We start from the raw sequence: 22,888 nt of genomic DNA, 5'->3' as shown, positions 1-22,888 counted from the left end.
GCACAGTGACCACATTCTGGCAACCCAAATACGTCTAATGACTTGAGTCTCAAATCATCTCTCAAGAAACAGGACCCAAAGTTTTTATTTACTAACCTACAGAAAAGAAAGTTGAGAAGCTTACTTATTTACATATATAAAGTTATCACACTACAACACAAAAGCTTACTTACAGTCAGTGAAATACACATACGCTGCTTTGTATCTGCTGGATGATCTACTGATGAAGTCATCAATAAGCCCATCTACAGACTTATGGGGTAGGAAAAAAAAAAAAAAGATCATTACAGTGTTTTGCCTTTCCTCACATAGCAGACAAAGCTTCTCCCTCCTCTCTTCATGCCCTGTTAATTACCCAGTCCTGCTTAGGAATACTGCAAATCAACATATAAGAAAATAAAATGCTTAAATAGAAGATTTTTAATTCCAGACCAACAATAATGAACAATTACAGAAGGTCAGTCATGCACCAAGATCACTTTAGGAAGCAAACAAAGCAGGATACTTGCATCATTTTCCACCTATAACAGTGCTGAGATTTATTCTCAAGAATTTTTTAGGAAGTAACAGTAATCTCTTATTAGAGCCATTACTCTGAATTCTATTGTTCAATGTATTGCATCATTATTTGAAACAACATCTCTTTCAGTGAGGTTACTACTATCTAAGCAATGAAACAGTGCCTCCATTGATCAAAAGGTACACATTTGCAACATACTCCATGGTGACACTGCATTGTCTTTTCATTATGCAAAACTAAGCGTCACACAGAGAAGCATCACACAAAATGCAAAAATTAAGTACTGCATAGTTGTACACAGTAAATAAATACTTCAAAATAAAATTGCTTTTTCAGTCTGAAAGATCTTGCCACTCTTTCTCTAAAATACTAACCTTTTTCGTGGGAGTTATGAAATATATTGCTTTCATGTGTGGGACAGGCTCACGGTTTTTATATACATTCTCCACCACTATAAAGTAAGAAATATTATATTTTTAAAATTAAGAACTTTATCAATCTGTAAAGAAATCACCATACATATTTTAGTATAGAGGTGACAAAAATAAAATAACACCAATCAAGTTGTCCACAAAACTAGCAGCAAAGACCTATCTTCTGCCAAGAGAGTCTTGATTTTTTATTTATTTATTATTTTAAATACTGCAAGTTACCACAAGACCACTTCAACCCTCAGTCTAGTGTCAACTAAATTTGTATGACTAAATTTTTCCTGGCTGTTCTACACAAACAGAGTTTTGCCCTCACACAGAAAGGTATGGCAATACAAGCATGCTCAAACTATGGGGCCCAGTACGAAATGTCTTGCAAGAGAACTGCCTCAGCAAGATTGTTCTTTTTCCAGCACACTGAAGGAGAGGGAGAATGAAACTATGCAGGGCATCATTTTGGACTAGAGCCTCTTCTGTCCTTTCTTTGCCTATTTCCTGTGCACTACTTCTGTTTCAATATAATTGCAGGCACAAATTAGACATTTTCAGCAAATCAGCTTCACTCAACTCTTGGTATTCTCTGTTTAATAAAGTTGTTATTATATAGTGTTTTGGTATTCTCTGTTTAATAAAGTTGTTATTATATAGTGTTGCAGTACATTAGCTTGAGAATGCAGAGAGATTCATGTTGCTCAGTAATCTTGAGAGGGATGAACAAGGAAGATTAGTAATGTCGGACATTTGGATGTGGAAAGACACGTTCTTTTCAGTAGTGTACTCACTAAAAATAAACGGTTTCTTATTGATGAACAGGATATATGCTCACTGGAAGTTTCTCACAAAGGATAAATAGTACTTCTTATGATTAAAAACACACTCCAAAAGGTGAAATGCATACAGCTTTGCTATTATACTTCCAGAAGAATCATGTTATACTAAACAGTTGGAATAAGAAAAGTCTTGCTACTTGTGGAAAAATAACTAAGTCTAAATACTGCTCTCTTACAAAAGTGCTTCTAAAAATCTAAACCTAAAGCTAATTAAAAACGAGATCAATTACATTTTGTGTATTCATTTCAAATTCAAAAACAGGCAGGAAAAAGAGTTTGGCAGGATGATACACTAAAATATTATAGAAAAGTCAATCATAAAACGCAACTTTGAAAAGTGTTTTATGATAGGAAAAACATCCTTTTTTTTAAGTTGTAGGGAAGAAAAGCCCATAAAATTTACTAGAGAGAAAATACTTTAAAATACATGTAGAAAAGCAAAGACTATATAAACAGGCATGCCGCGTAACTGAGATCTATCACAATCCATCTATTATTCACTCTTGACAGGGGCCAACACCAAGGAACAGGAGAGACGTTCCTGCAGATGAGAAACTCCACTCCACTAGAAACTACTCCCAAATTGTTTGGAAAAGTGACAATCTAATTACTGTTAATGTTGCTTATGGGCTTATTCTAGTTAAAGTAATCATTAATATAATTTAGTTTCAAGTTTTTCTTGTGGTGTTTGTTTTGGTTTTTAAATTACGGAAAGCTCTCTTGTTTTGACAAGAGGCTAAAATATATCTGCACAACGCAGAACTTAAATTTAAGTTCTTGCCTCTATCACATCCACTTGCTTGCAAACACCTCTCATCAGTTTGTCTATTACTGTGTCCTGTTCTCATTTTGTCTTCAGTACTTAAGTTTCTCTGCCTTTGTATCTTAACTCTACTGTTGGTGAGCACAAATTAATTCAAAGCAGCAGATATTACTGATTTACATAACACATTAGAGAACACAGAGATTGCCAAGAGCAATTTGCCTATTCTTACATGCTTTACTAACATTTGCTTAATTCTCTACTGAGCTCATTTTCCCGTAGCTTCAACTGACAGATAATATCCTTAAAATCACTCTGTGACAGATAACTTTCTCATTTACCCCGTCCTGGACATTAGCAAACAAACATCCACCCTCCCCCAAAGAAAACTCACAAAGCAAAATAAACTTAAACAAACAAAAATAAAAAACACAAGCACAAAACCAACAACAAACACCAAAAAAAAACCCCTATAGTGATCTTTAGCAAAAAGATTAAAATAAAAAGAAGTTTAGCTACTAGGCAGAGAAATATTTGATTTTTCATTTAAAAAACAAAACAAAAAACCCACAAACACACCACAATTGGGTAATTACTGTACAAGCCAGAAAGTCTGCTAGTCTGCTAGCCCATAGGTACTTGTCTTCATCAACCAAATTATGACAATGTCTTGCAAGGGCACCATCAATTTTATTCTTTCCATTTTTCTTATCAGGATATTGCCATCTGTATATTAAAAAGAACTATGCTTACCTGTGATACCCTCTGCCAGTAGATCAGTCATTTTGCAGCACAGTGACAGTAATTTAGTAGTGTAATCATCTAAAAGAATGATCTAAATATATTTAAAAAACCACAGGCATTTAGATAAATTAGTCAGCTATAGTAAATCCATGTTATTTCCTTAACAACTGGCTACAGAAATCTGAAGCTGAAATCTATTTTATTTCTCTCTATCTTTTTATCACTTGCATATAGCAACTTTGCAGTGGGAAATTAATCTCAAACAGCATCAGAAGGTAGCTCCCTACATACAGGATTTCAAAAGATGACCTCCGTCTTAAGTAAGTAGCTTGTCCCCACTACTCCTACTAGAAAGTATTTTAAAACTTTCACTTCGACACGTCTCTTGAATTCCTGCCTAATTTACCCCACAGCCTGCTTAAATATATCTGCACTTATTCCAAACTGTCTAACAGCTGAAGCAGCTCTAACAGGTATCGTACTGCTGAATCCTGCTCCACATGTATTGCACAGCAGTATAATTTTTGAAATTAGTAAAGTACAAGTCTTTCAGAAGAAAAGTGAAGATAAACAGAAAAAGTTTCTAATTTTTTTTTCAAAACTTAAAGAAGAACTGAGACAACTACGCATTTGTTCTTACTATGCTAGCCCTTAGGTTTTTCATTGCATATTATACAGAGATCTGAGTTAACAGAACTAAAATGCGTTACTTGGATAGAAAACTATTTTAAGTGAAAGTGACAGCCATTAAATGATACTTATTGTGTACTCAGTGATACAAATTACTTGTTCAGGTGATTCTCACATTCTTACAAAAATTATAACAAAACTATACCTTCCATTCTTCCTCTTTCCTGCAGTCATCAAATACTGATGATTTTAGCTCTGTAAAAAGAAACAGAGATAGACAGTTTACCAGTTAGAGCAATCAAATCGTTACTAAAAATGTAATTCACCCGTTTAGACTCATATGTTTAGAGACCTAAAAAGGGAGGGGAGGGGGGAAAAAAAAAAAAAATACACAACAACACTGATAAATACCTCCACAGAATTCTTGACTACAAACTGTCCCTGCCTGTTTCAGAAAGGTATAGCTAAATTTTTCGGTTTTGCTAATATTAAAGAGCTCCATAAAAATCAATCTGAATGATCACAGGCCTGTAAATATCTCATGTTGTTTCTATTTTTTTAGTGAACTCTTCCACTAAACGGATTGTGCACATGCAAAAAATTTAAGCTACTCTAAGATCAGGCAGCTGGACCAACACATTCACAAATAGACCTATTTTAAAATATATGCTAACTTCAGATGTCCTTGTTCTTTCTCTAGAATTCCAGAATAAGCCTAAGAAAATAACAGTTCTTTCAGGAATTGAAAGTTATCTTAAATAAGGTAACCATTATCTTTTCCTGCTATGACAACTATGGGACAAATGTCAATTAAAAACCTTGTACAGGACTCAGCAATAGGAGTCAGCATCTAGTTACAACCCAGAGCTTTTAAAGATCATGAGAACTATGGGTTGCAACTTTCAGGATTGGTGTCATCAAGCTAATGTAGATTTGATCTCATAGCAGTGGTATGTATTAATTAAAAGTCAGAAGATTTTGGGAACTGGTTAAAACCTGGGGTTTATAAACATAGGAATAAAGAGGCATGATTATTCTGTTCTCTTTTCCCAGAGAACAGAATTTCAGATTAAGCTGATGACTACTGCTATTAAAATAGCTGGACCTTTTTCCCAAATGAAAAAATGGAAGTAATAGAAACAGAAGCCTAAAATGCAAATGAGCAAATTTAGCACACATTTTCCGATTACTGCCAAGCAAAAGAACCATAAGAAGTTTCAGAATAGTAGGTGCACATACAACAAAAAGTATATCTATTTCTTTGACACTTATAATATTAATATATTCACTTATGTCCAAGTCCCTTTGCCATGACACTATCACAAAATCTCTACCCCCAACTTCCAGGGCCTCAAAACTCAGCAGTTTGTCCCAGCTGAGCAGCCTACCCGCTCATCCAGCCCTCATTTCATTTCAGTTTCACAACTCTAACACCTCATAGCACGGAATGCTCCCAAAATCTCACATTTTATGCTTCTCATGGTTACAGTTTTACAAAGATGTCCTACACAGTCTCCGTCACATTAACACAAGTTTCTTTTGAAAGATGAGTACTTCATGCTTTAGCTTACCAATACGCTCAAGTTACTTTTTGCAGCATTGACATTCTTCATAGCAACTTAACAACCTTATAGTCTGCTTCATCTAATAAACCGACAAAAACACTGGTCTAAAAGTTATTTAAGCAAAAAGCACGTTTCAAGAGGGATGCAATTGGTGTATTTTGTTTATGCTGCTAAACAATAGAACTCAAGCTCAGTTCTCCTGAACCTTTTTCTGCTTATACAACTCCTGAAATCCATTATCATTCATTAAGCTTGCCCTGTGGGTTGCTTCCTATTCAACATCCTTCCTGTTATACACAATTCACAGTTTTCAACAAGTTCTGGGTCTGCTTAGCCTGGTGTAGAGACTCCTATGACTTCTTTGGATACACTCTCTATAAAATTGCAGAACACTCGTAACTCCATAGCTGCGACCAAAATGTATTTGTTGGTAATACAGGCACATTTTTTCCCCCCCGTCACTTTTATACTGTATATTTGTTACTTACATTTTTCTAGGTCTGTACACAAGGTGTCAGAACGAATCTTTAGCCTCATGAAAATTTCATTAACCTTCATAATTTTCCGAGAACACTCTTACCAAGGATTTAGTCCTTGGCATTACACAGAGTTCTTTTTAATAAATTGAGCACCAAAATCTCAAATATATTTTTTCTACAATTCTTTAACTTACTTACCTATAAAATAAACCAGAACATAAAAATGCATAATCCAGTTGTGTCTTGAACTTAATTTCTGTAACTAAAAATAGAAGTCAGCTTTCTCCCATCATGAAATTTTATTCCAAGCTATCAGTGTACCAGATACAGTGTACTTGCCCCTGCAACATTCCAACTGCATTTGTTCTGTCCTCAACCTGCAGCTGCTTTACCCAAATAACTGAAATACACTGGTTTACAGATTCTCAAAATCATCTCATTTGGCTCCAGTAAGCATTCTGAATGCACCAAAAACAATCATAAACCCAGTATAAATAGTGCTCCATTTTTGTCTCAGCTTTCATTTCCTTCTCACAAATTTCATACCAACCAAGCATCCCAACTACCTTCTCTAATTTTGTCTTCTCTGAATACATTCAATTAGCGTAAGGCATTTTTCTTTGACTTTTACTTCCTGATCCAGATAAGAAATATAAACAACCCTGAGGGAACAACAGACTGCTAAATCCCTGCATGAAAAAACAAACAAACAAACAAACAAAGGCAAACCACACCTTGGCAAAGTTAATGACCCACTTATACACACTTCCTGAAGAAAGGACTAAAACAGCTTTCACTGTAAGCAAGTGTTCTGGAAAATAAAGTTGCAGGAATGCTGAATCATTTAAAAAAATTACTATAGATATCTACCGCTAGGCTAGAATCTTATTATACAAGTCTGGAACACATTTTAAAGTTGTTAAAAAAAAATTAAAGACAGAATTCCATATGGAAATAATCTTATTTACAGATACACACACAGAGATGCAGTATATAGTTCATTTTATCCACAGGAACTACTGCCTCCTAAATACAGGTAGCTTCCCTTGCCCCCATAACTGTGAACTTCACTTAAAACAAACTTTGATGAAGTAACCTTTTCATACACTTCTGCTTAGATTCAATCTAAAATTGCACCTTACAGAAAAGGCTATCAAAGAAAGAAAGGTTTTTAACAGCACCATACCAGAGCACAGGTACAACACTGTGCACACAACACAGGTACAACTTCTTTGCCTATTCACAGAACAGGAATAAGATACACACTGACAACAAGCTGCTATATGGAGCACCAGCATCACTGACACATTATTTCCAGACAAACCAGCCTTAAAAAAAACAGGTTTGCCAAAACATTAGAAAGCAGCAGTTCATGGCCTTGAATTATCCATAAACAAAGTGCCAGACAATGTCTAAAACTCAGTTAATTGATTTTCATTGTTGTTGTAGTCTTGGAAAGACAAGAGTAACTAGTTATCTAAAAAAGCATTCTTTTCAGAAGAAGCTTCCTTTTTACAAAATTTGCAATATAAATGTTTTATTATTCACACTGCTTCACCATCACTATAATCTTTCTTCCTCATGGTCTTGTCCGCACTGGCAATGCCGTTTTCAAAAGTCCTTATACGCCCCAATGACGCACTAGCGCTTTGATCAGGTTCCCTCCTTTTAAGGTCCAAGGCTTCTACAAAACACCTCAGGACAAACCAGTCGCTTTACAGTCAAAGGCACAAACGGCTTAACAGAGCAAGACAGGACAAGCAAAGCAGTAAAAGCAGGGATTTCTAAAGGTCAAGTTTTAGACAAAGGTATCTAACTCTTGGAAGCAGGGTCCAGATGTCACCAACCGAGGGCCGAACACCACCGGAGCAGCTGGCTTTGTTTTCTCTTCCAGTGACACAAGCAAGCAGACTGGAGCCTGCGGGTGGGAGCAGAGGAGGAAAACGCAGACGAGAAGACAGCAGGACCTTCCCATGTCAGTGACAGCCACTGGACTGGCTGAGCTGCTCATGGAGCCACCACCTCACTACAATTACGTCCGGTGTGAGGTGGCTACTAATGCCTTTCCCCAAAGATCTCACAGTACCTGAAATACTATTAGCCCTTCTACTCCACTAAGACATGGAGTAGCTACAACTTCATTTTCTGTACCAAACGCCGGCAGAACCCGCTCCTAAACGTGGCAATAAAAACGTGCAGTTCGTTTATGAAAGTACCTGGAGACACCTTCAGCTTTTTCTTCTGAAAACCGCGAAAGCCAGCATCAAGCGGGCAGTGCCACGTTGTGTCAGACAACCAGAGAGCCCCTTCCGAAGCCGGGAGCACTCTCCAAAACTGCCATTTTGGAAGCAACAGGGAACTCCTTGAAGAGCTGACTTTAGTTTAACCTCTGCAAGAGCTGGCATGGCTGGCTATATGCTGTACAGTTCACCCGTGTCTCGGAACAAGGCAAAAACGTTTCTGCCCAGGTGCTGCTACCGCCGGCACCCGCGGCACCGCCGCAAGCCGGGGCGGCCGCCTCCCGCCACCCCGAGGAGTCACCAGCTGAAACAGCCGGAGAAGAGCAACCACCTCCAGCCTCTGCCGCACACCGGGCTCCCCACAGAGCCGCCCGGGCCCAGCCCAGCTCTCCCGGCAGGCCCGGCCGCCCGCCTCAGCTCCGACACGCAGCGCGGCTCCTAACGCGCCCCCAGCCGCGCCAAGAGGGGCTCCGGCCCCACCTTCGGCGGCCAAGGGACTCCCCGACCCCAACACGCCGGGCTACGGGGAGGCGGCGCCTCAGCGGCAGCGGCGAGCGCTCCCGGCCGGCGCACGCCGCCGCCCACCGAGCGGCCCCAGGTCACTCCCAGCCCCAGGGGGCAGGGGGACGGGGGCGCGGAACGGAACCCCGGACTCACTCTGCCACACCAAGCTCTTCAGCCCCTGCACCGCCGGCGCCATCTTGCTCACAAGCCTCGCCTCCTGCCGCCGCCGCGCCCCTCCCTTCCGCTCCCCTCTTCAGAGGCGGCGGGCGGGGCCGAGCGGCGGTGGGGTGCGCTGCCTGCTCGTGGGGCGGGGTGGGCTTCCACCACCCGTGCCAGCCCCTCAGGGGCCGTGCCAGCCCCTCAGGAGCCGTGCCAGCCCCTCAGGAGCCGTGCTAGCCCCTCAGGAGCCGTGCTAGCCGCAGGGCCCCCTTCCTCTGCGATGACAGCGTCCGAAATTCCCACTGGGGAAGCGCCGGGTGACCAGAGCTCGTCCCCTGAGGAAGGAGCGTCCTGTTGCTCCTCAGAAAGTGAGCCCGGGACGGCGGGAGCCGCCTCCCGAGCCCCGAGGCGGGCTCCTTGTGCGGTGTGGGGAGCAGCCGCGGGGTCGGGAGACCGCCTGGCCGGGGGGAGAGGGGCCGCGAAACCTGCCGTGGTCCCGGGTCTCCTCGGGGTGTAAAACTCCCCTCGCCACCGTGCCTCCCTCGTAAAAACGGTCCCCGCGTTCCCTGCTAGGTTCGTGTAACCCACCGAAGGAAACACGGTCGGTTGATAGAAGGATGCTGTTCCTTGACGCCTAAAATCGTCTGTCAGAAATTACAGGTTGAAGACATAAAGGCGTGTTGTCAAAGTGGAACCAGCAGCTGGTACGAATATGAAGAAATGAGAGGAAAATTTCTCTTTCCACAACGTGAAGCGTGAGGAGGAGCGGTTCCCAGTCAGTGCAGCCGTGTTCCATTCAGGGGGGAGTTCGGTGAGGGCATCGTTCCGGACAGAAAAAAAGGTCTTTGTAAGTGGACAAAAATGGCAGTAGATAATAAGCTGAGCAGCAAATTTTGAATTTACCTTGGGCTTAATCATATTATGAGTCTGGTATAAGCAATACAGAAACTGCATCCTGTAACAGAAGGGGGAAAAAAAAAAAACCACCACCTGCCTGCCTAGAAGTTCAATGCTAAGTCGGACTCATTTCACCACGGTTTTGGTAACGGCTGGCAGGCTGTAGCCTAGCAGGGAGGAGGGCCTAACCTAACACAACCTCCTTTCGTCCCAGGGAGCAAACCTATGGTGACAGCACTCCTGCAAAATATTACTGGTCACAGCAGGCATTGGCCTGAGCTCATCCCCATGTGAAGGCGGGAACAAAGTTCTGACAAGATGTGCTGTGCAAAAAGTAAATCATTAATATTTATTGGACTGCTTTTCAACTGCCTAGAAATGGTGAGGGCAGCTCATTTGCTTTAAAACTATTTTCAAGAATGATATTGTACTCTTCGTAAGAGTAAACTAAAAGTTAGGGTAGAGACTGTCTGACACCCACTTCTACATTCATATTTTGCTGCTATTACACTTTTGTAGTGTATACAAGTGACTGAAAAACAAAATAATATATTAGGACCCAGGGTCTTTCAAAGTCTGTCAACAACTAGAAACTGGATCGATAGGCAGATTCAGAGAAGAAAATAAGGAAGTAATACAATCTGCATACTTGTACCAAATCTCATTGGTTGCATAAACTTTCTGTGCTTAAAAAACCTGAGCAAATATATCCGTAAAATGTGTTAAAAAAGTAGTATTTTAAGTTGTTGTTGTTACTAACATGATTAGTTTTTTAATTTTCCAAAGAAAATATTTCACTTTGTACTTCTAATTTTTTTACATCTTCCTTTTTAGATCTTTTCAGCTAACACAGGTAAATCTTGAAAATGGTATTTTGGTTTTGTATGCTTATTTTTTAATGGGTCTGAAAAGAACACACACATGTGATTTCTAATAAAACATTCTGTAAGTTCTAGCAGCTTTTTAAACAAAAATTGTTTTCAAGTTTGATTCAGCTTTAAAAAAACTATGTTGATATCTTTCTAGATTTTAAACCTCATTTTTAGGAGTCCCAATTCTGTGAGACACTCACACAAAATTCTGACAGACTGCTTATGCCTTGACACTAGTGTGAACCAGGCAGAACACACAGCTGGACAAATTATGCTGTGCATTACCTATGTAACTGTTCTACAAATAGGATTTAAACTGTCTCATATTTGCACCCAATTAATTGTTGTATCTTTTAATGAAAAAAAAACAAAACCAAAAAACACCCCCCCCAAAAAAAAATCAAAAAACACACCAGAAGAAGCATGATCTCCTAAGCACAAATATTTCCAATGTTTTACAACATTTTATACTTTCTTCAATCTCCTATTTTCTGCCTACAGCTCCTATTGCCTTAAATGTGAATAGTGACCAGTTTAAAATACGGGGAATGGAAGATTACAAGAAATGCTCTCAGAATTCATTCATTCTCTGCTGACAGTACACGTTCCTGCAGGTGCTGCACTGTCAAGAGTCTTGTATGCTTAATCATTGCAGACATGTTGTTGCAGTATTTGGACACTTACTGTAGCATATTCTTTTCATGATCTGCAAAACAAGCATTTGATCCTCTTCATGTGTGGAATACTGTTGACACTGGTTGTATATTCATATATGGATTATACCCAGTATTTTTAAAAATTTCTTAAAATAATTAGACCACAGCACATGGGGGTTTTAAGAAAAACAGCCATCATCACAACATGATATTATGAGAGCAAGCAGCAGTTATTACGGTAATGAATGGATTACAGAAGTGAACAAGGGAAATAGCACTCCAGATTCAGTGGAATGCCTATCATCTGAAAATTAGGTCACATAGATGCTTGATAAGGCACTGAACAATCTTCTTGTCAAGACTTGACTAAACTCAGGAATGACTAAAATGTTTTTTTCATAATGAGTTTTTGTTTTTTAGGTTTCTCCATGTCTATGTATGATGTGACATCACAAAGCATTTGTCTCAGATGACCCCAGCTTTCAGGAGCCTCTTCTTACAGAGGCAGAGCTACAGCTGTGAATACTGTAGGCCATTCATTACTGTCTCATTTTAGTGATGTTACACTTAAAGGAACTCTAACTTCATTAATTGCCAATACTATTTATGCTATACAAGCAGAAGCCACTGACAAGAATGAGATTATTCTTGCAGAAACACAGATTATGCAGACAACAGGTTAGTAAGAGAAGTTTTGTGAAGTGTGATTTCCATTGACCTCTGTAGGACTGGGATTTTATCCGTGATGTTTCATTGTACTGGTAGGGAATAGCTGCCACTCCTGTTGAAGCCTTTTGCTGGTTCTCCTACTGAGTTCAATATTAGCATGATTAGCTCCTTTTCCCCTCTGCTTTTTTTTTAATCTATGTTTCCCTGACCTGCCATGCCCAGCTTGCTCAAACTGCAGCTCTCCAAATCACCTACCCTTTCATTACAAATGCAGATATGAAGCTATATACGTTTTTCAGTAGTGATGCTGATTAACAGCAATTTTGTTTCATTCACAAAAGGACTTGTAGCATATAAGTCACTGATGGATATTGAAGAAGAATCTACATGAACAGAAATGCTTTTTTATTTCATCACTGAAATATAATTGAAAAAATATTCTGTCAAAATTCTGTTTTTAAAATAATTTAACTGATAATTTTTAGAAATAGCCATTATTTTCCAGTAGAATTCGTTTCTTATAAAAGTAATTATTACAATAAAAATTGAAAATAAAAATATAGCACTATTTGTCCTGGTAAGTGTTAAAAACCCTCTATTGCTAGCTTAGTTATGGGAGAACAGATATTAATAATTAATGTTCTGTAATTTATTTCTGATATAAATCACGTGCTATATATTCTCTACTTGACTGCTAGGCAAGCAACTCCCTTAGACTTGCATAAGGATTTCCTGCACAGAAATTTTTACGAATTTTTACTACAGACAATATTTTAAAAGGAAGAAAAAAAATCAGTGCAAAGGCTTGCTCAAAGATTGCAAAAGACACACCTGCAAATGTTCCATAGGCATGGTCATATAGAATACATGTTACCATTGTTACAAATGGGGCAAAAGAGGGTGTCTAACTATAGCTGAATAAGAACATGCTTGGGAATAAGACAGCAGATGTGATGCTGAGGAGTTGTATAACCATGTATAATACTTGCTAGGGTCTCTGAAATCCCAAACTAGCTGCCTTGCTATAAATAAGTTTGCCTCAAGGTGCATACTTTCGTCCCAAATACTTTTTCATTCCTTTTCTTAATTTTAGGTGGGATACACCTTCGTTTTATCTTTTTTTCTCTTCTAGTGAGTTTTTTGCAGCCTTGCAATATATAGACTTGCTTTACATATGCTGATTCTAGTCTGAAAATCCTGATTACTGAACATAAATTACTTGTGGTTAAGATATACACTCTCTGTAGTTACTTTTGTGACTGCAGTACACAAGAGCAGTACACAAGAGTTCTTTCTGAATGGCCTGCAGCATGATAGAAAAGCATTTAATTGCAATATTTGATGTGTCACGTTATTGTATATCTAAGTATACCTGCTCTGAGCAAGGGGGTTGGATAAGATGACTTCCCATGGTCCCTTCCAAACTAAATTATTGTGTGTTGCTCTGATATAGAAATGCCTGTGATTCAGCATCCTATTTCAGACTGCTTCATATAAATAACCACTTCTTCTTTGTATATATTGCTTTGGATATTGCTGTCTATAAACATCCAGTATAGTTAATTGGCTACAGAGCAAGAAAAGAGACCTCTCAGTGCAACCTAGGTTAAATAATGGTCATTTTCAATAGTGATTTCAAGGGTACTAGAATATTTTTATTGAAAGATGAAAGTTGGTCTAGATTATCTCAAGACTTTGTGTATTTTGTAATGTTCATTTAAATGTCATTTAACTTACATTTTAAACATTCATAGAAAGGGCAGGCCATTTGTCCTACACTTTGTCTTTGTGAAATGTTCAGAGCACTTAGCGTTTCACAGGGCTGAGTTCTCCAACTTCAGTATGTCTGTTGGTATTTCCATTTTAGCTCCAGATATACCTGTTATTGACCAAGTTTATTCAAAACTTAGCAACAGTATCACAGTGGAATGGAGAGCAGTACCTGGGGCTACTGGTTACCTGCTGACTGCACAAGATGGAGATCCCTTCATTGAAACTGTAGTTACAAATTCTCCAGGCACAGCGATGGGACTGAAACCTGCCACCTTGTACAGAATCACTATCAGATCTACAAATTCAGGAGGAAAAAGCCAATCTTCACCTTTCAGAAAAGCAAAAACAGGTGGATTTACAAATTCTTATTTCGTATTCTGTAATGTTATTATGATACACAGCATTCATGCAAGCATTTTTTTTTAATTACTTGAACAGAAAACAAACGGTATAGCCCAGGCATGTACCAGTACTGAATTGTTATGATCTTGTATTTTAAACTGTATTGATCACATTCTCCTTTCAGTTTTTGAGGACTAGAATTTGGTCATCTGACTTAATGACCAGGACAAGAGTCTGAATTAATGGTTTACTTTATGACAGTACTGTAAGTTAAATGTTTAATTAGAAGTTTTACTAGAATTTGTATGAATATATATATTTTATTTTAACAAAAGACATAACTTGAGGGAATGGAAGAAATGAAGAAACAACTAAAAGTATAAAATAATAAGACAATGTAAAACTTAGAGGACAGGAAATGCAGTATCTTCATGGTGATTTTCATTCTTCTACACACTCAACCTTTCGTAATTTCTGTATGAGTTACATTCATTTTACAACACCTGTAATATCATAGTGGATGTACCAAATCAGTTTCCATATTTATTCTGTCAGTCTTGCATTAATTTATTTTTCTGTTTTTGTTGTCTCTGAATTTGTCTCAGAGTTTGGTGATTGTTGTTGCTGTGTATTCATTTCAAATTTGGCCCTTTCAAACAGTATGACTGAAAAAACAAAAGCTTAAGCGGTGTTCTTTCTCAACAGTCCTGGCTGCTCCAGTTCTGTCTGTTAGTTCTCCGATTGTGACTCTATTGCAGTGAGCTGGAAAGCTGTGTATATGGCAGCTGGATTCTCTGTGTCCCTCATGAGATCAGATGGTTTGGGCAGAATGCTGAAGGAGAACACCACCAATACCTCCTTGATATTTACACATCTAGATCCAGGAACTCTGTATACTATCAAGGCATATGCCTGGAATGTCAACAGGATACCTGGAGATGATTTCACATATAACCAAAGAAGAAGTAAGAAATTTTCTTTTCTGAAACCAAGTAAGCATTTAAAAAAAAAAAAAAATTCTACCCGGAAGTATTTATGTGTATGTGTGATTGTGTTATGTTTTTCAAATATATATCGGGTAGATTTTCAGATCATGTAATTTTTACCCCATCTCAAAGTTCATGAAATCTCAGCTGCCATAGCTATGTTTCATGAATATTACTGAGGTAAAGATACCATTAACTACCACTAAAGTTGTACCTAGGACAGGCCTGGGTAAGGATTACACAAGCTGAGACCGACCTGAGGATTTTTCTAACTGTGAGAAGCAAATATTCAAATGAGGCAATGAGTTTCAACAGAAAGCTTTGTGACGGTGTACAGCTAGAACTATTTCTTTAAAAAATTGTCGCTTCAATATGAATGAGGGTGAGGTCTGCACCACAAAAATTGTATTTAGTTTGCAAGGTATGAAAAAGATCATGTCTGTAGGCCGTGTGCTAAGTCGTATTTATGTGTTCCAAACTGATACACTGTAGGTCCTAACGCACCAGCGGATGTTCGAGTAGCTTTTAATAGTGGTGCTTTAAGAGCTGTTGTTTCTTGGATGCCAACTGACAGTGTGACAGCCTCCAGTGGACTCTTGAAACTGAAGCGTAACAAATCTTTTGCCTCCTGCATGGTGCCATCACTCCGGTGCGGCTCTGAATATTATGTTTCTGTCACAGCACACAATGATGCTGGATCCAGTAAACCTACTGATGCAGTAAGCTTAAAAACTAGTATGTGTCAGTGATCCTTATATAGCTTATGGCATTTTAACATATATTTCTTTAATTTCAAATGTAAATTAGTCCATTACAATTCACGAGTGGTTCTCAAATAGTTATTTCTGCTTCTGAACTTCGTGCATGAACTGTGCCATATACCTTTCTATTTCGGGGATAATAGCCTAAACTTTCTTCATATTTCTGTGAGAAAACCTTTCAATGGTCTAAATATTGTTGGCTGAACCAGTAAGCCTGCATTTTCCTCTTACCAGAAGTACCTGTTCTAAAGTCAATTTTCTGAGTGTAAAACTAATGTAAGGAATAACAGATCTGTCGTACAACGTCAGGTCCGTCACAAATAGGTTGGGAGAGATCTGTCAGGAAATAGCATTAAGGACTGGCCCTAGGCTGAGAACTGTTCTAGGCTAAATCTAGTTGTTAGTTAGAAAGGAGGTCAACAAAATGACGTTCAGCTTAAGTAGCACCACTAGACTAAATTAGGACACCGTCAGAGACCATTCGGAGGTAGCAGCTTTGTCAGGACAAAAGGTTGCTCGTTGCAGCTACTTAGCACGACTGCCACGTCAGAGGTTATTGCATCCTGACCTGTTAGGTGAACTGCCCGTGTAAGCAAAACCTAAACCGTTTTTGTTATTATGTGCTACCTTAAAGACACAACATTATTTACTTTATTATTTGATGTAAGCTGCCTCATTTTGACTTCTCTTTGTTATGAGTTAGAGATCATCCATGTGAGCAGCTCAGAGGTGGATCTAATGGGATGAGAGCGCCTTAAGCAAGAGAAAACTTTTAAGCAGTGGGCTGTAATCTTCTCAGCCAACATTGCTTCAGCCAGATCATGTATATTCATTCTAATGGCAGCAAGCTAAACTTTTTGAACTAGAAAGTAAGTAAATGTTATTTAAGCAAAAGCCATGGAGTTCGCGGTTTAATGTGACGTTTTGGGATGCCACCAGAAATGAAACCTGAGCAAAGGACAGCTCTATTCACACACAGCCAGTGAGTTTCATACCAATACATAAAGGGTTTTCACATAAAGGCTTTTGGATGCCAACTGCTATTCAAGCTAGTATTCTGATTGTCATCCAAAACTACTATCTGTGAGCACAAACTGTGCCAGTTCCTTTTGAAATATTGCCTGGTGCCACAGTTTTTGTTCACAGGGGCTCCTTAAGCAGATCTCTTTTCTGTAAAACATGAAGGTAGCATCTATTTTGTTCTGCAAAAATCATACTTACTTGCTTTTCATCTAAATGGAAGTAGCATCCTCTGTAAAGGCAGATAAGCTGTTGTTTTCTTGAACAAGACAGAACAACTGTCAAGCTGAGTATATATTCTACATATTCCTGATTTGCCTTTATTCCCCAGAAGTATAACTTTAATAAAAATATTCTGATGACAATTATTTTTTCTTTCCTTCTTTATATGCTTTTTTCAGTTCCTCGTGCACCAGTAAATGTATCAATTGAAGAGGATGAACCTGGCCACTTGTTGGTATTGTGGTCATTATTATGTGGTTTTTGTGAAGAGCAATGATGGCTTGGAAGTGCCCTGCAACACATAACATCCACACTGCCATTTCCAGTCAGGCTGTGGCTTCACTTACTTATTTCATTAGTGTCTTTGCATATAACGAGGCAGGGCAGAGTCCTTCAAGTGATGTATTCAATTGTGCTACTGGTAAGTGGCAGCGTATTCGTGTGAATTTATTTTGGATCTTTTAACTGTGTTTCTGGTGGAGCCGATTGGACATTTTTATTGGAAGATAATGACTTACAGCTCTATTTTTTATTCAATTTTTGGGCAAAACACCCAAAGACTGGCAGAGAAAAAGAACCACTTCACGTCATTGCAGTTGAATTTAACTTGTGCTGTCGAGTGCAACAACATGCTTACAAACTTGAAAATAGTTTAACGATTCACAGTCATCAAGCAAGGACATATGAATGATACAAAGTCCTGGCATAACATTTGAATTCTAGTCCTGTTTGTTTTTTGGGGTTTTTTTTCCTATTGCCTTAGGAAGGGTGTACCAGAGTCTTAAACTTCTTCATAGAGAGTTTTCATATTTGGAAAATGAAAAAATAATGAGTTCAATGGGAAATGGTGAAGAACATTATTAGACTTATTTAACCTTTAGATGCTTTGACATTTTAAATCAAGGATATACATAATTCCTATGTCTTACCTATATATTAGAATGCCCTCTTGGTTTGGAAGGAGGGGTACTGAATTAATTCAAGAAGTAAGCCTGGGATTAATGAGACTGTACAACATCCGTCACCTTGGAGATTTAAGACACGAAGCGCATAGATAAAGAAGACAAGGCTCTTCGGTTTGGTGCCAGTTACCAGCTCACGCTCAAGTTTCCCTCTCCGCCTGGTCTGTTCCCAGCACCTTGTTGCCGGCAGCGCCTTCGGGGCCGGGTCACCTGGGCGCCTCTCCCCGGTGCTGAAGCCCGCGGAGCAAAAGCTGGGGCGCTCTGCAGCGGCACCGCCACGGCCTGCACCTTGTCCGCTCACGGTTTTATGCTGTCAGCGAGGCCGGGGGCAGCAACGCGTCACGTGCATCTAAGTATGTGGCAACAGGTATTATAATCATTCTTATTTTCCTTTAGCGGAAGAAATAATTAGTTTGACGCTGCAGTGATTCATGGATGAAAAGCATTACTGGAGTGCTAAGTTACTGTAACTGATAAAAACAATCAAACAAAAACTACTCGAAGTCTTTAAAAATACAACGTAATCAGGGACCTAAAAACAGATTTGGACTGAAAGCTTCTGAATGCTCCAAGTTTTTGAAAATCAGATTTCCAATTCACCTCTGGTTTTGTATGCAAAATCCTTATGTTGTCCGTTCTGTCACGAGTTCTAAATTCTCACCAGGAGTAACCACTTAAGGATCACGTACTTTTCCAAAGTAGTTTGTCAGTTCTAACTGGAAGTTAATTTTCATGTGTAACTTATATAGTGTGCATAAACAGTATGTTTAAATACTGTTAATATGAAATATTTCAGCTCCCTGCAGTCCCGAAATTAAAAATATCTCAAAGGAGGCTCTTCCTGTTATCAATGTCCACTGTCAATCTAACAATGAAGAAGCTACATATATTGTCACTGCCAGAGGAGAGGCTGGACTTTGGCATTGCAGAAGCTCTGGAAATTCTTGTACCCTAATTAATCTTCCCTGTGGATCTGCTTTCTCTATTAGTGCTATAGCAAGATCTCCAGCAGGACAGAGCTTACCAAGCTACAGTGTCCCTTTAGAGACGGGTATGTGGGAACTGTATATAGTGGAAGATCTTTATCAGCATAATAAAATAGTTCTATGTCTCTCTCTATGGTTTTGGCTGTTTTTCAGTTACAGTGTGTGCATATTATACTATTGCTGGATGCCAGATGTCCTCTGCTTTAACGTGTATGTATCTGTGTGTGTGAGAAGGAAGGATCTCTTGGCACTTGCCTCATACTGAGAGCCTTAGCGCAACCAATTATCATCTGGCACAGCTAACTAAAATACAACAACATAACCCACTAATGTATTGCATAACTTCCTTGTCAGCATTTTGACTTTTAACATTACCAGGAGAGGCAATGAGGTGATGTCCATGTCAACAAATAAACAGTGCGGGGAACAGATTAAAGCACATCGTACCCACCATTCCTGCTATTAATTTGCTAGCAGAGTTTTTTGCTGTACCACTTACCCAGACAATCCCCAGGCACAGTTCAGAGATTAATGTACAGCAGGATCTATTTTTAACAGGCAGTTTGGCTGCAGTCATTTTATATTGTAGAGGAAGAGACTTCAAACAGAGACAGAGCTGGACTGAGCTATATGACTTGAGGGGTAAAGATGGACCCTGCCTAATTAAACTACAGATGTACCCTGATATTATGATGACAAATTTTAGTAATTTTTAGTATCTTGGTGAACAATCATCTTATAATAATTCCAGTGTTATAACTCACTCACAAATTGATCTTATATTGACGTTCTGCTTATTAGAAGCTTGCCAAAATAGTCAAGTATTTTTCAGCATGCTAATGTTTGACTGAAAAGTGTGCACATCATCATTCCTTTGCTCTTGATCATGTACTATTCTAGTTGCAACCCCTCAAAATACCTTCCATTTTCCAAGTACAAAACAGAATTGACTTCTCTAATTTTTGTTCTTTTTAAGCTCCTTGTTGCCCTGATGACCTGATACTAACTCCAGTGAGACAGCCTGTAACAAGTACCAGCTGGTCTGTTGGGATGGCTGCACGGACGTATGTAACAACACTGGAGTCTCCAAAAGGACAGGCAAAGTGTCGCACTCTTCAAAATTACTGTCTCCTGGGATGCATCGCATGCAGCACCAACTATACACTATCTCTGAAAGCAATCAGTGAAACGGGTTTGACATCCAGTTGCACATTGCAAGGATATTCTTCCAGTAAGTAAACTGTAAATGCAATTGGGAAGAAAAAGACTCAATATACAACTAACTTCGTGTAGTGTTCCTCTCATACAAATCATGCAGCTGAAATTCAATACATAGCTAATACACTTGCAGTTCTCTCTTTTAAATAAATGTGCTTTGGATTATTTTCTCATATCATTTAAACCCTGTTCTTGTAACTGCCATCAGGTGGCCATATAAATAAGTTTCGATAACATTGCTCCAGAACCAATTTTTTAATTTAAATTATGCTATAAATTAAATTTTAGAGACCACAAAAGGATTCTGGGCACTCTAGGGTAGCCCTAGTGCCTCCATTGTCAGGAGAGCGCAACAGTATTCCAATGTGCAAAACAATGGCTGAATTCCAGCTCCATAATATGAGTCTGATAGAAGATTTTCTTCCCTAGTTCAGTTCAAGAATTATTTTGGCTTTCTGTGAAATAATAATTTCTCATTGAAATGATGGTATCCAGTGCGATAGTAATCGTATCATCTGGTTTAAAATGCACTACAGGAATTGATAATGTATTGTGCATTCACAGAATTTGCTTATCAATGTTTCTTATTTTATTAGGTGCTTGCTGCCCTTCTGGGGTGAAGCTATATAGACTCGGTAATAATGGTATCAGGGTATACTGGCGAGCTTCTGAAGAAATGATGAACTACAATACTGATTTACGTGGCTCAAAAGGCAGTTTCACCTGTACCCCTAGCTCAGGTCCAAGTCGCTGGGATATCCCTGAGATACCTTGTGGAGATGTCTACACAGTGGTAGAATCTCCAGTTACTGATAAGGGGCCGAAGCTTACGTTTTGTCCTAAAAAAAAATACATTCAGGTAAAACTTAAATTTCTTTGAACGATGTAGTTTTGTCCGTGCATGCTAGATGGTTAAAATGTAATCCAAAGTTATGCAAGTAAAGGTGGCATGGAATAGAACTTTTTTATTCTAGGGTTGACTCCAGAGGAAACTTTATGGGTGCTATCTTGCAATATCTGTGACAGGAATTTCACAGGAGCATTTTGGGACTGGGCATACTTCTCTGCACAGGTGGCTCTTCACTGGATCACCCATAACCTGGTGAATACAGAGAAGTTAATTTGCAGTTGGGAGGTTAGTGGTGGTTAGAATACAGAAGCAAATGAATGAGAATTTTTAATGGTTTTGTTTTCTAATTTGTTTTCTGGAATTATTGGTTTTGAATAAAGAAACAAATCAAGAACAACTATGAGCCACTCCTAAGCACACATTTTAAGTAAAAATTGGTTAAAGTAGCAGTAATTTCCTTGGGATTCCTTTCCCAGGGCATAAATTTAATCCATTATAAAACTACTGCTATCTGATGGGACTGCACAGTTGTATAGCATGGACTACATTCCACAAACTACAACTGTTTTCCAGCTTACAACCTGACACCTAACATTTATACTACTGTTTCATGTCATTTCAGTAACCTGTTTTGGAAGCTCTGTTGGAACAGGTAAGAGCACACATTACATTCATTCCAAATCCATGATGTTTGTAAAACATATTAGTATCATGTAACTCCAAATAGGATGCAAATAATATATATATTTGATAGTCAAGACTTGTGTTAGTGTTATGCAGGGTTGTCTCACCACCCTACCCCCCATTTTATAATGTATAATTAAAAAAAAAACAACCTCACCTATATTGTGGCCTGTATACCATCATGCATTCTACACTGTCACAACATTTACTATTTATCTGATAGCACATGATAAAAGATAGGCTTATAGTAATATATCCCATTACAATTTAAACAAGGTCGCACTTCTGATTTTGATTTAAAAAAAGAAAAAAACCATGTGGCTTACCTCACCCTATTTTACCGTATTTCTTCTGGGGTTTCAACAGGATAGTCTTGTGCTTTATTTGCCTATGTAAACTGCTAGAAAACTTCAAAAGGAGCCACTGAAACAAACAGTTCTCAAGACAGTTGCTTTTTTGTAACTGAAATTGTCTTAATTTCTGAATTCTGTTATAGTGATTTATAGAAGAAAGAGCAATGCAGAACAACATATCTAGATGGAAATTCTGGTTCAGATGAGGAGGTAAGTTATAAGCATCGTTATTCAGATTAGGATGTATTAATCAAATGTTTCCTGCTGCATAAATCTTTGGGATTGGAGGGATAAGGTCACCAATCCTGTATATCCTAAATAGAACTGGTTTGTTCAAATCCATCATGTTTACCTCAGCAACCTCATGTTGCCTATTCCTACTATCAATACTGATTTGTCCTCTCCTCCATTTACAATAAAACCCTCTTTCACTTCATTAAGCCTTTTCTAATACTATCCTGTAGTTCCCCAGAAAAGCCCTCAAAATCCAAACAGATCAAGATACTCTTCAGCACTCATTTACTTTCTCTCTCTGCTACCTAAAACTGCTCATTCTCCAACAAAAGTACTGGTGTTCTGGGCTATTTACTGCCCTTGTCTCAAAAGGATGGCAAGAAGTCACTGCTGGCTTTTTTTCCCCTCAAGGCTGATCATCTCCTCTTTGCTGCTGTGCTCCCACAGCTATCCTGGATGTTAAGGCTGTTGATAACACCATTCTCCCTAAATGCTCTTAGTCTTTCTTTCCCTGAAGCTGGAAAGATGACATCTGTGC

General features: G+C 38.8%; 2 protein-coding genes across 7 annotated transcripts in view; one reads left to right on the top strand and one right to left on the bottom strand.

The window, feature by feature from the left end:
* Window positions 1-8,928, bottom strand: part of STXBP3 (syntaxin binding protein 3) — a 28,136-nt gene extending 19,208 nt beyond the window's left edge. For 5 of the 6 annotated variants that reach the window (XM_082312296.1, XM_082312295.1, XM_082312298.1 and 2 more), the window contains exons 1-5: window positions 8,860-8,928; window positions 4,124-4,173; window positions 3,298-3,379; window positions 895-971; window positions 174-252 (exon numbers count right to left, since the gene is read on the bottom strand). In XM_082312296.1, coding sequence (XP_082168422.1) covers window positions 174-252; window positions 895-971; window positions 3,298-3,379; window positions 4,124-4,173; window positions 8,860-8,902 — 331 coding nt within the window. In that variant the 5' untranslated portion in view covers window positions 8,903-8,928. The remainder of the gene's footprint in view (window positions 1-173; window positions 253-894; window positions 972-3,297; window positions 3,380-4,123; window positions 4,174-8,859) is intronic. The other variant, XM_082312297.1, reaches the window with a different exon arrangement.
* A 217-nt stretch (window positions 8,929-9,145) lies between these two features.
* FNDC7 (fibronectin type III domain containing 7) lies at window positions 9,146-21,796 on the top strand (the record flags this gene model as incomplete). Its single annotated transcript, XM_082314523.1, is given in 18 exon segments — window positions 9,146-9,376; window positions 10,597-10,615; window positions 11,711-11,760; window positions 11,764-11,968; window positions 13,827-14,081; window positions 14,780-14,812; window positions 14,815-15,039; window positions 15,553-15,795; window positions 17,243-17,306; window positions 17,308-17,365; window positions 17,369-17,407; window positions 17,409-17,491; window positions 18,343-18,392; window positions 18,822-19,076; window positions 19,988-20,242; window positions 20,826-21,070; window positions 21,073-21,088; window positions 21,702-21,796. Coding segments are annotated over 18 exon segments (2,421 nt in total).
* Between the last annotated feature and the right edge of the window lie 1,092 nt (window positions 21,797-22,888).

Source organism: Platalea leucorodia, assembly GCF_965183815.1.
Source record: "Platalea leucorodia genome assembly, chromosome: 5".
NCBI classification, from domain to species: domain Eukaryota; kingdom Metazoa; phylum Chordata; class Aves; order Pelecaniformes; family Threskiornithidae; genus Platalea; species Platalea leucorodia.
Note: the sequence above shows the minus strand (reverse complement) of the source record. Positions and strands in the feature narration are given on the sequence as shown.